Source organism: Chiloscyllium plagiosum, unplaced genomic scaffold, assembly GCF_037043375.1.
Source record: "Chiloscyllium plagiosum isolate Xiang-an unplaced genomic scaffold, Cpla_swu_hap1 HiC_scaffold_44, whole genome shotgun sequence".
NCBI lineage: Eukaryota > Metazoa > Chordata > Chondrichthyes > Orectolobiformes > Hemiscylliidae > Chiloscyllium > Chiloscyllium plagiosum.
The window spans coordinates 20,075,475-20,088,106 of NW_028270182.1; the positions used below are offsets into that span (position 1 = coordinate 20,075,475).

Sequence of the window (12,632 nt, forward strand, 5' to 3'; positions counted from 1 at the left end):
GGGGGGAGTGTGAGGGTGAGTGTGGCGGGGGTGAGGGGTGTGTGAGGGGGGGTGTGTGAGGGGGGGAGTGTGGGGAGGAGTGTGGTGGGGGGGGGAGTGTGTGGGGGGAGTGTGAGGGGGTGTGTGAGGGGGTGTGTGAGGGGGTGTGTGTGAGGGGGGAAGTGTGTGAGGGGGGAGTGTGTGAGGGGGGAGTGTGTGAGGGGGGAGTGTGTGTGAGGGGGGAGTGTGTGAGGGGGGAGTGTGTGAGGGGGGTGTGTGTGAGGGGGGTGTGTGTGAGGGGGGGTGTGTGTGAGGGGGGTGTGTGTGAGGGCGGTGTGTGTGAGGGCGGTGTGTGTGAGGGCGGTGTGTGTGAGGGGCGGTGTGTGTGAGGGGGGTGTGTGTGAGGGGGGTGTGTTGTGAGGGGGGTGTGTGTGAGGGGGGTGTGTGTGAGGGGGGTGTGTGTGAGGGGGGAGTGTGTGAGGGGGGGAGTGTGTGAGGGGGGAGTGTGTGAGGGGGGAGTGTGTGAGGGGGGAGTGTGTGAGGGGGGGAGTGGGTGAGGGGGGAGTGTGTGAGGGGGGAGTGTGTGAGGGGGGAGTGTGTGAGGGGGGAGTGTGTGAGGGGGGGGAGTGTGTGAGGGGGGGAGTGTGTGAGGGGGGGAGTGTGTGAGGGGGGATGTGTGAGGGGGGATGTGTGAGGGGGGATGTGTGAGGGGGGATGTGTGAGGGGGGATGTGTGAGGGGGGATGTGTGAGGGGGGGGATGTGTGGGGGGGGATGTGTGGGGGGGGATGTGTGAGGGGGGGATGTGTGGGGGGGGATGTGTGAGGGGGGATGTGTGAGGGGGGGATGTGTGAGGGGGGAGTGTGTGAGGGGGGAGTGTGTGAGGGGGGAGTGTGTGAGGGGGGAGTGTGTGAGGGGGGAGTGTGTGAGGGGGGGGGAGTGTGTGAGGGGGAATGTGTGAGGGGGGATGTGTGAGGGGGGATGTGTGAGGGGGGATGTGTGAGGGGGGATGTGTGAGGGGGGAGTGTGTGAGGGGGGAGTGTGTGAGGGGGAGTGTGTGTGAGGGGGGAGTGTGTGAGGGGGGAGTGTGTGAGGGGGGAGTGTGTGAGGGGGAGAGTGTGTGAGGGGGGGGAGTGTGTGAGGGGGGGAGTGTGTGAGGGGGGGAGTGTGTGAGGGGGGAGTGTGTGAGGGGGGAGTGGTGTGAGGGGGGGGGTGTGAGGGGGGTGTGTGAGGGGGTGTTTGAGGGGGGGAGTGAGGGGGGGAGTGTGGGGGGGAGTGTGGGGGGGAGTGTGTGGGGGGGGGGGGAGTGTGGGGGGGGAGTGTGGGGGGGGGAGTGGGGGGGGAGTGTGTGAGGGGGGATGTGTGAGGGGGGGATGTGTGAGGGGGGTGTGTGTGAGGGGGGAGTGTGTGAGGGGGGAGTGTGTGAGGGGGGTGTGTGAGGGGGTGTGTGAGGGGGTGTTTGAGGGGGGGAGTGAGGGGGGGAGTGTGGGGGGGGAGTGTGGGGGGAGTGTGGGGGGGGTGTGGGGGGGGGGGGGTGTGGGGGGGGGGGGAGTGTGGGGGGGGGGTGTGGGGGGGGGAGTGTGGGGGGGGAGTGTGGGGGGGAGTGTGGGGGGGAGTGTGGGGGGGGGAGTGTGGCGGGGGGAGTGTGGCGGGGGGAGTGTGGCGGGGGGAGTGTGGGGGGGGGGAGTGTGGGGGGGGGGAGTGTGGGGGGGGTGGAGTGTCGTGGGGGTGGAGTGTGGGGGAATGTGAGGGGGAATGTGAGGGGGAATGTGAGGGGGAATGTGAGGGGGGGTGTGTGGGGGGGGGGAGTGTGGAGGGGGAGTGTGGGGGAATGTGAGGGGGGAGAGTGTGAGGGGGGAGAGTGTGAGGGGGGAGAGTGTGAGGGGGGAGAGTGTGAGGGGGGAGAGTGTGGGGGGGGAGAGTGTGGGGGGGGGAGTGTGGGGGGGGAGTGTGGGGGGGGGAGTGTGTGAGGGGGGAGTGTGTGAGGGGGGAGTGTGTGAGGGGGAGTGTGTGAGGGTGGAGTGTGGGGGGGGAGTGTGGGGGGAGTGTGGGTAGGTGGAGTGTGGGGCGGGAGTGTGGGGTGGGAGTGTGGGGGGGGGGGGGAGTGTGGGGGGGGAGTGTGGGGGGGGGGGGGAGTGTGGGGGGGGGGGGAGTGTGGGGGGGGGGGAGTGTGGGGGGGAGGTATGGGGGGGGGTGTGGGGGGGAGAGTGTGAGGGGGATTGTGGGGGGGGGGAGGTGGGGGGGGAGAGTGGGGGGGGGGGAGTGTGAGGGAATGTGAGGGGGAATGTGAGGGGGAATGTGAGGGGGAATGTGAGGGGGAAGTGTGAGGGGGAAGTGTGAGGGGGAAGTGTGAGGGGGGGTGTGAGCGGGGAGAGTGTGAGGGGGGAGTGTAAGGGGGGTGTGTGGGGGGGGAGTGTGGGGGGGGGTGTGTGGAGGGGTAGTGTTCGGGCAAGGAGTGTGGGGGGGGGAGTGTGGGGGGGAGCGTGAGGGGGGAGTGTGAGGGGGGGGGGGGGGAGTGTGGGGGGCCGGAGTGTGAGGGGGGGGAGTGTGGGGGGGGGGGGGGGGGGGGAGTGTGGCGGGGGAGTGTAAGGGGGGAGAGTGTGAGGGGAGAGAGTGTGAGGGGGAGAGTGTGAGAGGGGGGAAGTGTGAGGGGTGTGTGTGGGGGTAATGTAAGGGGCGTGTGTGTGGGGGGGGGGGAGTGTGAGAGTGAGTGTGGGGGGTTGAGGTGGTGTGTGAGGGGGTGTGTGAGGGGGTGTGTGAGGGGGAGTGTCAGGGGGGATTTTGAGGGGGCGGAGTGTGAAGGGTGGTGTGTGTGGGGAGAGTGTGAGGGGGGAGTGTGAGGGGGAGTGTGAGGGGGGAGTGTGAGGGGGAGTGTAAGGGGGTGTGTCGGGGGGGAGTGTTTGGGCAGGGACTGTGGGGGGGGGGGGGGGAGTGTGGTGGGGAGTGTGAGGGGCTAGTGTGTGTGGGTGGGGAGTGTGAGAGGGGAGTGTGAGGGGGGAGTGTAAGGGGGTGTGTCGGGGGGAGTGTTTGGGCAGGGACTGTGGGGGGGGGGGGGAGTGTGGTGGGGAGTGTGAGGGGCTAGTGTGTGTGGGTGGGGAGTGTGAGAGGGGAGTGTGAGGGGGGAGTGTGTGAGGGGGAGTGTGTGAGGGGGGAGTGTGTGAGGGGGGAGTGTGTGAGGAGGGAGTGTGTGAGGGGGGAGTGTGGGGGTGGGAGTGTAGGGGGGAGTGGGGGGAGTGTGGGGGGGAGTGTGGGGGGGGAAGTGTGGGGGGGGGCGGGAGTGTGGGGGGGAGGTGTGGGGGTAAAGTGTGGGGGTGGTGTGGGGGGGGGGGGGGAGTGTGGGGTGGAGAAGTGTGGGGGAATGTGAGGGGGAAGTGTCAGGGGGGTGTGTGAGCGGGGAGAGTGTGAAGGGGGAGTGTAAGGGGTGTGTGTGGGGGGGGTGTATTTGGGCAGGGAGTGTGGGGGGTGCATGAGGGGGGAGTGTGAGGGGGGAGTGTGAGGGGGGGGAGTATGGGGGGGGAGTATGGGGGGGGAGTATGGGGGGGAGAGTGTGAGGGGTGTGTGTGGGGGTAATGTAAGGGGCGTGTGTGTGTGTGGGGGGGGAGTGTGAGGGTGAGTGTGGCGGGGTGAGGGGTGTGTGAGGGGGTGTGTGAGGGGGGATTGTGGGGAGGAGTGTGGTGGGGGGGGAGTGTGTGGGGGGAGTGTGAGGGGGTGTGTGAGGGGGTGTGTGTGAGGGGGAAGTGTGTGAGGGGGGAGTGTGTGAGGGGGGAGTGTGTGAGGGGGGAGTGTATGAGGGGGGAGTGTGTGAGGGGGGAGTGTGTGAGGGGGGAGTGTGTGAGGGGGGAGTGTGTGAGGGGGGTGTGTGTGAGGGGGGTGTGTGTGAGGGGGGTGTGTGTGAGGGGGGTGTGTGTGAGGGCGGTGTGTGTGAGGGCGGTGTGTGTGAGGGCGGTGTGTGTGAGGGGGGTGTGTGTGAGGGGGGTGTGTGTGAGGGGGGTGTGTGTGAGGGGGGAGTGTGTGAGGGGGGAGTGTGTGAGGGGGGAGTGTGTGAGGGGGGAGTGTGTGAGGGGGGAGTGTGTGAGGGGGGAGTGTGTGAGGGGGGAGTGTGTGAGGGTGGGAGTGTGTGAGGGTGGGAGTGTGTGAGGGTGGGAGTGTGTGAGGGGGGGAGTGTGTGAGGGGGGGAGTGTGTGAGGGGGGATGTGTGAGGGGGGATGTGTGAGGGGGGATGTGTGAGGGGGGATGTGTGAGGGGGGATGTGTGAGGGGGGATGTGTGAGGGGGGATGTGTGAGGGGGGATGTGTGAGGGGGGATGTGTGAGGGGGGATGTGTGAGGGGGGATGTGTGAGGGGGGGGATGTGTGGGGGGGATGTGTGGGGGGGGATGTGTGAGGGGGGGATGTGTGGGGGGGGATGTGTGAGGGGGGGATGTGTGAGGGGGGGATGTGTGAGGGGGGAGTGTGTGAGGGGGAGTGTGTGAGGGGGGAGTGTGTGAGGGGGGAGTGTGTGAGGGGGGAGTGTGTGAGGGGGGGGGAGTGTGTGAGGGGGAATGTGTGAGGGGGGATGTGTGAGGTGGGATGTGTGAGGGGGGATGTGTGAGGGGGGATGTGTGAGGGGGATGTGTGAGGGGGGATGTGTGAGGGGGGAGTGTGTGAGGGGGGAGTGTGTGAGGGGGGAGTGTGTGAGGGGGGAGTGTGTGAGGGGGGAGTGTGTGAGGGGGGAGTGTGTGAGGGGGGAGTGTGTGAGGGGGGGAGTGTGTGAGGGGGGAGTGTGTGAGGGGGGAGTGTGTGAGGGGGGAGTGTGTGAGGGGGGGAGTGTGTGAGGGGGGGGAGTGTGTGAGGGGGGGAGTGTGTGAGGGGGGAGTGTGTGAGGGGGGATGTGTGAGGGGGGGATGTGTGAGGGGGGGATGTGTGAGGGGGGAGTGTGTGAGGGGGGAGTGTGTGAGGGGGGGGTGTGAGGGGGTGTGTGAGGGGGTGTTTGAGGGGGGGAGTGTGGGGGGGAGTGTGTGGGGGGGAGTGTGGGGGGGAGTGTGTGGGGGGGGGTGTGGGGGGGGGAGTGTGGGGGGGGAGTGTGGGGGGGGTGTGGGGGGGGGAGTGTGGGGGGGGGAGTGTGTGAGGGGGGATGTGTGAGGGGGGGATGTGTGAGGGGGGAGTGTGTGAGGGGGGGTGTGTGAGGGGGGTGTGTGGAGGGGGTGTGTGAGGGGGTGTTTGAGGGGGGGAGTGAGGGGGGGAGTGTGGGGGGGAGTGTGGGGGGAGTGTGTGGGGGGGGGAGTGTGGGGGGGGAGTGTGGGGGGGGAGTGTGGGGGGGGAGTGTGGGGGGGGAGTGTGGGGGGGGAGTGTGCGGGGGGAGTGTGGGGGGGAGTGTGGGGGGGGGGAGTGTGGCGGGGGGAGTGTGGCGGGGGAGTGTGGCGGGAGGAGTGTGGGGGGGGGGAGTGTGGGGGGGGGAGTGTGGGGGGGGTGGAGTGTCGTGGGGGTGGAGTGTGGGGGAATGTGAGGGGGAATGTGAGGGGGAATGTGAGGGGGGGGTGTGTTGGGGGGGGGGGGAGTGTGGGGGGGGAGTGTGGGGGAATGTGAGGGGGGAGAGTGTGAGGGGGGAGAGTGTGAGGGGGGAGAGTGTGGGGGGGAGAGTGTGGGGGGGGGAGTGTGGGGGGGGGAGTGTGGGGGGGGAGTGTGGGGGGGGGGGGAGTGTGGGGGGGGGGGAGTGTGGGGGAATGTGAGGGGGAATGTGAGGGGGGAGTGTGTGGGGGGTGTGAGGGTGGGAGAGTGTGAGGGGGGGGAGTGTGAGGGGGGAGTGTAAGGGGGTGTGTGGGGGGGGAGTGTTTGGGCAGGGCCTGTGGGGAGTGGGGAGTGTGGGGGGGAGTGTGAGGAGGGAGTGTGAGGGGGGGAGTGTGTTTGGGTGGGGAGTGTGAGGGGGGAGTGTGTGAGGGGGGAGTGTGTGAGGGGGGAGTGTGTGAGGGTGGAGTGTGGGGGGGGGAGTGTGGGGGGAGTGTGGGTAGGTGGAGTGTGGGGCGGGAGTGTGGGGTGGGAGTGTGGGGGGGGGGGGGGAGTGTGGGGGGGGGGGAGTGTTGGGGGGGGGAGTGTGGGGGGGGGGGGGAGTGTGGGGGGGGGGGGGGGAGTGTGGGGGGAGAGTGTGAGGGGGATTGTGGGGGGGGGAGAGTGGGGGGGGGAGAGTGGGGGGGGGGGGGAGTGTGAGGGAATGTGAGGGGGAATGTGAGGGGGAATGTGAGGGGGAATGTGAGGGGGAAGTGTGAGGGGGAAGTGTGAGGGGGAAGTGTGAGGGGGAAGTGTGAGGGGGGGGTGTGAGCGGGGAGAGTGTGAGGGGGGAGTGTAAGGGGGGTGTGTGGGGGGGGAGTGTGGGGGGGTGTGTGGAGGGGTAGTGTTCGGGCAAGGAGTGTGGGGGGGGGAGTGTGGGGGGGAGCGTGAGGGGGGAGTGTGAGGGGGGGGGGGGGGAGTGTGGGGGGCCGGAGTGTGAGGGGGGGGAGTGTGGGGGGGCTAGTGTGAGGGGGTGGAGTGTGGGGGGGGGGGGGGGGAGTGTGGCGGGGGAGTGTAAGGGGGGAGAGTGTGAGGGGAGAGAGTGTGAGGGGGAGAGTGTGAGAGGGGGGAAGTGTGAGGGGTGTGTGTGGGGGTAATGTAAGGGGCGTGTGTGTGGGGGGGGGGAGTGTGAGAGTGAGTGTGGGGGGTTGAGGTGGTGTGTGAGGGGGTGTGTGAGGGGGTGTGTGAGGGGGGAGTGTCAGGAGGGATTTTGAGGGGGCGGAGTGTGAAGGGTGGTGTGTGTGGGGAGAGTGTGAGGGGGGAGTGTGAGGGGGGAGTGTGAGGGGGGAGTGTGAGGGGGGAGTGTGAGGGGGAGTGTGAGGGGGGTGTGTGAGGGGGGTGTGTGAGGGGGGTGTGTGAGGGGGGTGTGTGAGGGGGGTGTGTGAGGGGGGTGTGTGAGGGGGGTGTGTGAGGGGGGGGGAGTGTGAGAGGGGGGGAGTGTGCGGGGGGGGAGTGTGTGAGGGGGGAGTGTGTGAGGGGGGAGTGTGTGAGGGGGGAGTGTGTGAGGGGGGGTGTGAGGGGGGGTGTGTGTGAGGGGGGGAGTGTGTGAGGGGGGAGTGTGTGAGGGGGGGTGTGTGTGAGGGGGGGAGTGTGTGAGGGGGAGTGTGTGGGGGGAGAGTGTGTGAGGGGGGGAGTGTGCGGGGGGGGAGTGTGTGAGGGGGAAGTGTGTGAGGGGGGAGTGTGTGAGGGGGAGTGTGTGAGGGGGGAGTGTGTGAGGGGGGGTGTGTGTGAGGGGGGGAGTGTGTGAGGGGGGAGTGTGAGGGGGGGGGAGTGTGTGAGGGGGGGAGTGTGCGGGGGGGGAGTGTGTGAGGGGGGAGTGTGTGAGGGGGGAGTGTGTGAGGGGGGGTGTGTGTGAGGGGGGGAGTGTGTGAGGGGGGAGTGTGTGGGGGGGGAGTGTGTGAGGGGGGAGTGTGTGAGGGGGGAGTGTGTGAGGGGGGAGTGTGAGGGGGGTGTGTGAGGGGGGTGTGTGAGAGGGGTGTGTGAGAGGGGTGTGTGAGAGGGGTGTGTGAGAGGGGTGTGTGAGGGTGTGAGTGGCGAGTGTGAGGGGCGAGTGTGAGGGGCGAGTGTGAGGGGCGAGTGTGAGGGGGTGTGAGGTGGGGTGTGTTGGGGTGAGTGTGAGGGGGGACTGTGAGGGGGGTGTGAGGGGGGTGTGTGAGTGGGGGGAGTGTGGGGGTGGGAGTGTGAGGGGGGTGTGTGAGGGGGGTGTGTGAGGGGGGTGTGTGAGGGGGGTGTGTGAGGGGGGTGTGAGAGGGGGGTGTGAGAGGGGGGTGTGAGAGGGGGGTGTGAGAGGGGGGTGTGAGAGGGGGGTGTGTGAGGGCGAATGTGAGGGGGGAGTGTGGGGGGGAGTGTGAGGGGGGAGTGTGAGGGGGGTGTGTGAGGGGGGGTGTCTGAGGGTCTGTGTGAGGTTGTGTGAATGGGGGGTGAGTGATGGTTTGTGTGAGGGTGTGTGTCTGGGGGGTGTGTGAGAATGTTTGTCTGGAGGTGTGTGATGGTCTGTGTGTGGGTCTGTGTGAGGGTGTGTGTCTGGGAGTGTGTGTTAGGGTGTGTGTCTGGGGGGGGTGTCTGGGGGGGTGTGAGGGTCTGTGTGAGGGTGTGTGTGAGGATGTGTGTCTGGGGGTGTGTGTCTCTGGGGTGTGTGTGAGGGTGTGTGCCTGGGGTGTGTGTCTGGGGTGTGTGTGAGGGTGTGTGTGAGAGTCTGTGTCTGGGGTGGTATGAGGGTCTGTGTGAGGGTGTGTCTCTGGGGTGGTGTGTGTGAGGGTGTGTGTCTGGGTGTGTGTGAGGGTGTGTGTCTCTGGGGGTGTGTGAGGGTGTGTGTCTGGGGTCTGTGTGAGGGTGTGTCTGGGGGGGTGTGAGGGTCTGTGTGAGGGTGTGTGTCTGGGGGTGTGTGTGAGGGTGTGTGCCTGGGGTGTGTGTGAGGGTGTGTCTGGAGGGGTGTCTGGGGGGTGTGTGAGGGTGTGTCTGGGGGGTGTCTGGGTGTGTGAGGGTGTGTGTCTAGGGTGTGTGTGAGGGTGTGTGTCTGGGGAGTGTGTGAGGGTCTGTGTCTGTGGGTGTGTGTCTGGAGGGGTGTGAGGGTGTGTGTCTGGGGGTGTGTGAAGGTATGTGTCTGGGGGGTGTCTGGGTCTGTGTCAGGGTGTGTGTCTGGGTCTGTGTGAGGGTGTGTGTCTGGGGGGGGTGAGGGTGTGTGTCTGGGTCTGTGTGAGGGTGTGTGTCTGTGTGTGTGTGAGGGTGTGTGTCTGGGGGGGTGAGGGTGTGTGTCTGGGTCTGTGTCAGGGTGTGTGTCTGGGCCTGTGTGAGGGTGTGTGTCTGGGGTCTGTGTGTGAGGGTGTGTTCTGGGGTCTGTGTGTGTGAGGGTGTGTGTCTGGGTCTGGGTCTGTGTCAGGGTGTGTGTCTGGGGTGTGTGTCTGGGGGGTGTGTCTGGGGGGTGTGTCTGGGGGGTGTGTGTGTGAGGGTGTGTGTCTGGGTCTGTGTGAGGGTCTGTGTGAGGGTGTGTCTGGGGCTGTGTGTGAGGGCCTGTGTGAGGGTGTGTGTTTGGGGTGTGTGTGTGAGAGGGTGTGTGTCTGGGGGGGTGTGAGGGTGTGTGTCTGGGTCTGTGTCAGGGTCTGTGTCAGGGTGTGTGTCTGGGGTGTGTATGTCAGGGTCTGTGTGAGGGTCTGTGTCAGGATGTGTGTCTGGGGGATGTGTGTCAGGGTCTGTGTCTGGGGGGTGTGTGTCTGGGTCTGTGTCAGGGTGTGTGTCTGGGGGTGTGTGTGTGTGAGGGTCTGTGTGAGGGTGTGTGTCTGGGGGGGTCTGTGTGAGGGTGTGTGTCTGGGTCTGTGTGAGGGTGTGTGTCTGGGTTTGTGTGAGGGTGTGTGTCTGGGGGGGTGTGTGTGAGGGTCTGTGTCTGGGTCTGTGTGAGGGTGTGTGTCTGGGGGTGTGTGTGAAGGTGTGTGTCTGGGTCTGTGTGAGGGTGTGTGTCTGGCTGTGTGTGTGTGAGGGTGTGTGTCTGTGTGAGGGTGTGTGTCTGGGTCTGTGTGAGGGTGTGTGTCTGGGGGGGGTGTCTGGGTCTGTGTGAGGGTGTGTGTCTGGGGGGGGTGTGTGTGAGGGTGTGTGTCTGGGGGGTGTGTGTCTGGGTCTGTGTCTGGGTGTGTGTCTGGGTGTGTGTCTGGGTGTGTGTCTGGGTGTGTGTCTGGGTGTGTGTGGGTCTGTGTGAGGGTGTGTGTCTGGGGTGTGTGTGTGGGTCTGTGTGAGGGTGTGTCTGGGTCTGTGTGAGGGTGTGTGTCTGGGTCTGTGTGAGGGTCTGTGTCAGGGTGTGTGTCTGGGGGTGTGTGTGTGTGAGGGTCTGTGTCTGGGTCTGTGTGAGGGTGTGTGTCTGGGGGGGTCTGTGTGAGGGTGTGTATCTGGGTCTGTGTGAGGGTGTGTGTCTGGGTTTGTGTGAGGGTGTGTGTCTGGGGGGTGTGTGTGAGGGTCTGTGTCTGGGTCTGTGTGAGGGTGTGTGTCTGGGGGTGTGTGTGTGAGGGTCTGTGTCTGGGTCTGTGTGAGGGTGTGTGTCTGGGGGGGGTGTCTGGGTGTGTGTGAGGGTGTGTGTCTGGGGGGGGTGTGTGAGGGTGTGTGTCTGGGGTGTGTGTGTCTGGGTGTGTGTGAGGATGTGTGTCTGGGTGTGTGTCTGGGTGTGTCTGGGGTGTGTGTGTGGGTCTGTGTGAGGGTGTGTGTCTGGGTCTGTGTGAGGGTGTGTGTCTGGGTCTGTGTGAGGGTGTGTGTCTGGGTCTGTGTGAGGGTGTGTCTCTGGGTCTGTGTGAGGGTGTGTGTCTGGGTGTGTGTGAGGGTGTGTGTCTGGGTCTGTGTGAGGGTGTGTGTCTGGGTGTGTGTGAGGGTGTGTGTCTGGGTGTGTGTGAGGGTCTGTGTGAGGGTGTGTGTCTGGGTGTGTGTCTGGGTCTGTGTGAGGGTGTGTGTCTGGGTCTGTGTGAGGGTGTGTGTCTGGGTGTGTGTGAGGGTCTGTGTGAGGGTGTGTGTCAGGGTGTGTGTGAGGGTGTGTGTCTGGGTCTGTGTGAGGGTGTGTGTCTGGGTCTGTGTGAGGGTCTGTGTGAGGGTGTGTGTCAGGGTGTGTGTGAGGGTGTGTGTCTGGGTCTGTGTGAGGGTGTGTGTCTGGGTCTGTGTGAGGGTGTGTGTCAGGGTGTGTGTGAGGGTGTGTGTCTGGGTCTGTGTGAGGGTGTGTGTCTGGGTCTGTGTCTGGGTGTGTGTGAGGGTGTGTGTCTGGGTCTGTGTGAGGGTGTGTGTCTGGGTCTGTGTGAGGGTGTGTGTCTGGGGGGTGTGTGTCTGGGGGGTGTGTGTCTGGGGGGTGTGTGTCTGGGGGGTGTGTCTGGGTCTGTGTGAGGGTGTGTGTCTGGGGGGTGTGTGTCTGGGTCTGTGTGAGGGTGTGTCTGGGTGTGTGTGTGGGTCTGTGTCAGGGTGTGTGTGTCTGGGGGGTGTGTGTCTGGGTCTGTGTGAGGGTGTGTGTCTGGGTGTGTGTGTGGGTCTGTGTCAGGGTGTGTGTCTGGGGGGTGTGTGTCTGGGTGTGTGTGTGGGTCTGTGTGAGGGTGTGTGTCTGGGGGGTGTGTGTCTGGGGGTGCCGTACCCAGCTGCGCGCTCAGTGCGCGGTACCAGCTCTCCTGCTCCTCCGCTCCCGCCGCCGCCAGACACACGCTCTCGCTGCGCGTGTACACGCAGAGCAGGTATCGGGAGCGCGCGTCGCGCCGCTTGTTGACGGTGAAGCAGGAGCTGAGCGGGAGCGCGCGGCGGGGACCCGCGCCTCGGCTGCGGAACTTCTTCTCGCTGTCGTAGAGCTCGAGGCGCGCGGGTCCGCTGTCACTCGCCGACCGCAGCACACAGTACCGCCGGTGCAGGCTCTTCCACTTCCGCAGCACCCCGCACTTCTTCACGTCCGACCCCAGCCCCGGGCTCGGGCTCGGGCTCTGCCCCGGCCCCTGCCCGGGCTCCTGCTCCGGTCCCGGCTCCGCCATTTCAACCGGCCGCACCGAATGCAAATCTCCCCGCCCCCGCCGCTGCTCCCTCCTCACGGCCGCTGCATCTCCCCCGCCGCCGCCGCCTGCTGCTGTGCACCGCTCCCGCACAGCGTTTGCAGAAATCTCCTTTTGCACACACCCCCGGCTGCTGCAAATAAAACTTTGCAATAACCTCCCTCTCCCTCTCTGTCTCTCTCTCTCTCTCTTTCCCCTCCCCTTGTTTTGCAAAAGCAAAAAAAATCTCCTCCTCCTCTTGCAGCGTGTCCTTTTAAAGCGCCGCCGCCTCTGGCGGAGAGGTGTGTGCATGTATACACACATGTATACACACACATATACACATACACATGTATACACATACATATACACACATGTACACACACACATATACACATACACATGTATACACATACATATACACACATGTACACACACACATATACACATACACATGTATACACATACATATACACACATGTACACACACACATATACACATACACATGTATACACATACATATACACACATGTACACACACACATGTACACACACACATATACACACATGTACACACACACATATACACACATGTACACACACACATATACACATACACATGTACACACACACATATACACACATGTACACACACACATATACACATACACATGTATACACATACATATACACACATGTACACACACACATGTACACACACACATATACACACATGTACACACACACATATACACATACACATGTACACACACACATATACACATACACATGTACACACACACATATACACACTTATACATACATATACACACACACATGTACACATATACACACCCATACATACACACACATACACACATGTACACACACATACACACATGTACATGCACACATTCTTACACACATACACATTTACACACACATGTACATACATATACACACATGTACACATATACACACCCATACACACATGTACATGCACACATATTCTTACACACATACACATGTACACACACATGTACATACATATACACACATGTACACATATACACACCCATACATACACATACATGTACACACATGTACACACACATACACACATGTACACACACATACATGTACACGCACACATACACATAC

General features: G+C 64.2%; 1 protein-coding gene across 1 annotated transcript in view; it reads right to left on the minus strand.

The window, feature by feature from the left end:
• LOC122547493 (insulin receptor substrate 1-like) overlaps positions 1-11,558 on the minus strand; it is a 170,769-nt gene extending 159,211 nt beyond the window's left edge. The window contains exon 1 of the mRNA XM_087982680.1: positions 11,089-11,558. Coding sequence (XP_087838806.1) covers positions 11,089-11,473 — 385 coding nt within the window. The 5' untranslated portion in view covers positions 11,474-11,558. The remainder of the gene's footprint in view (positions 1-11,088) is intronic.
• Positions 11,559-12,632: the final 1,074 nt, after the last annotated feature.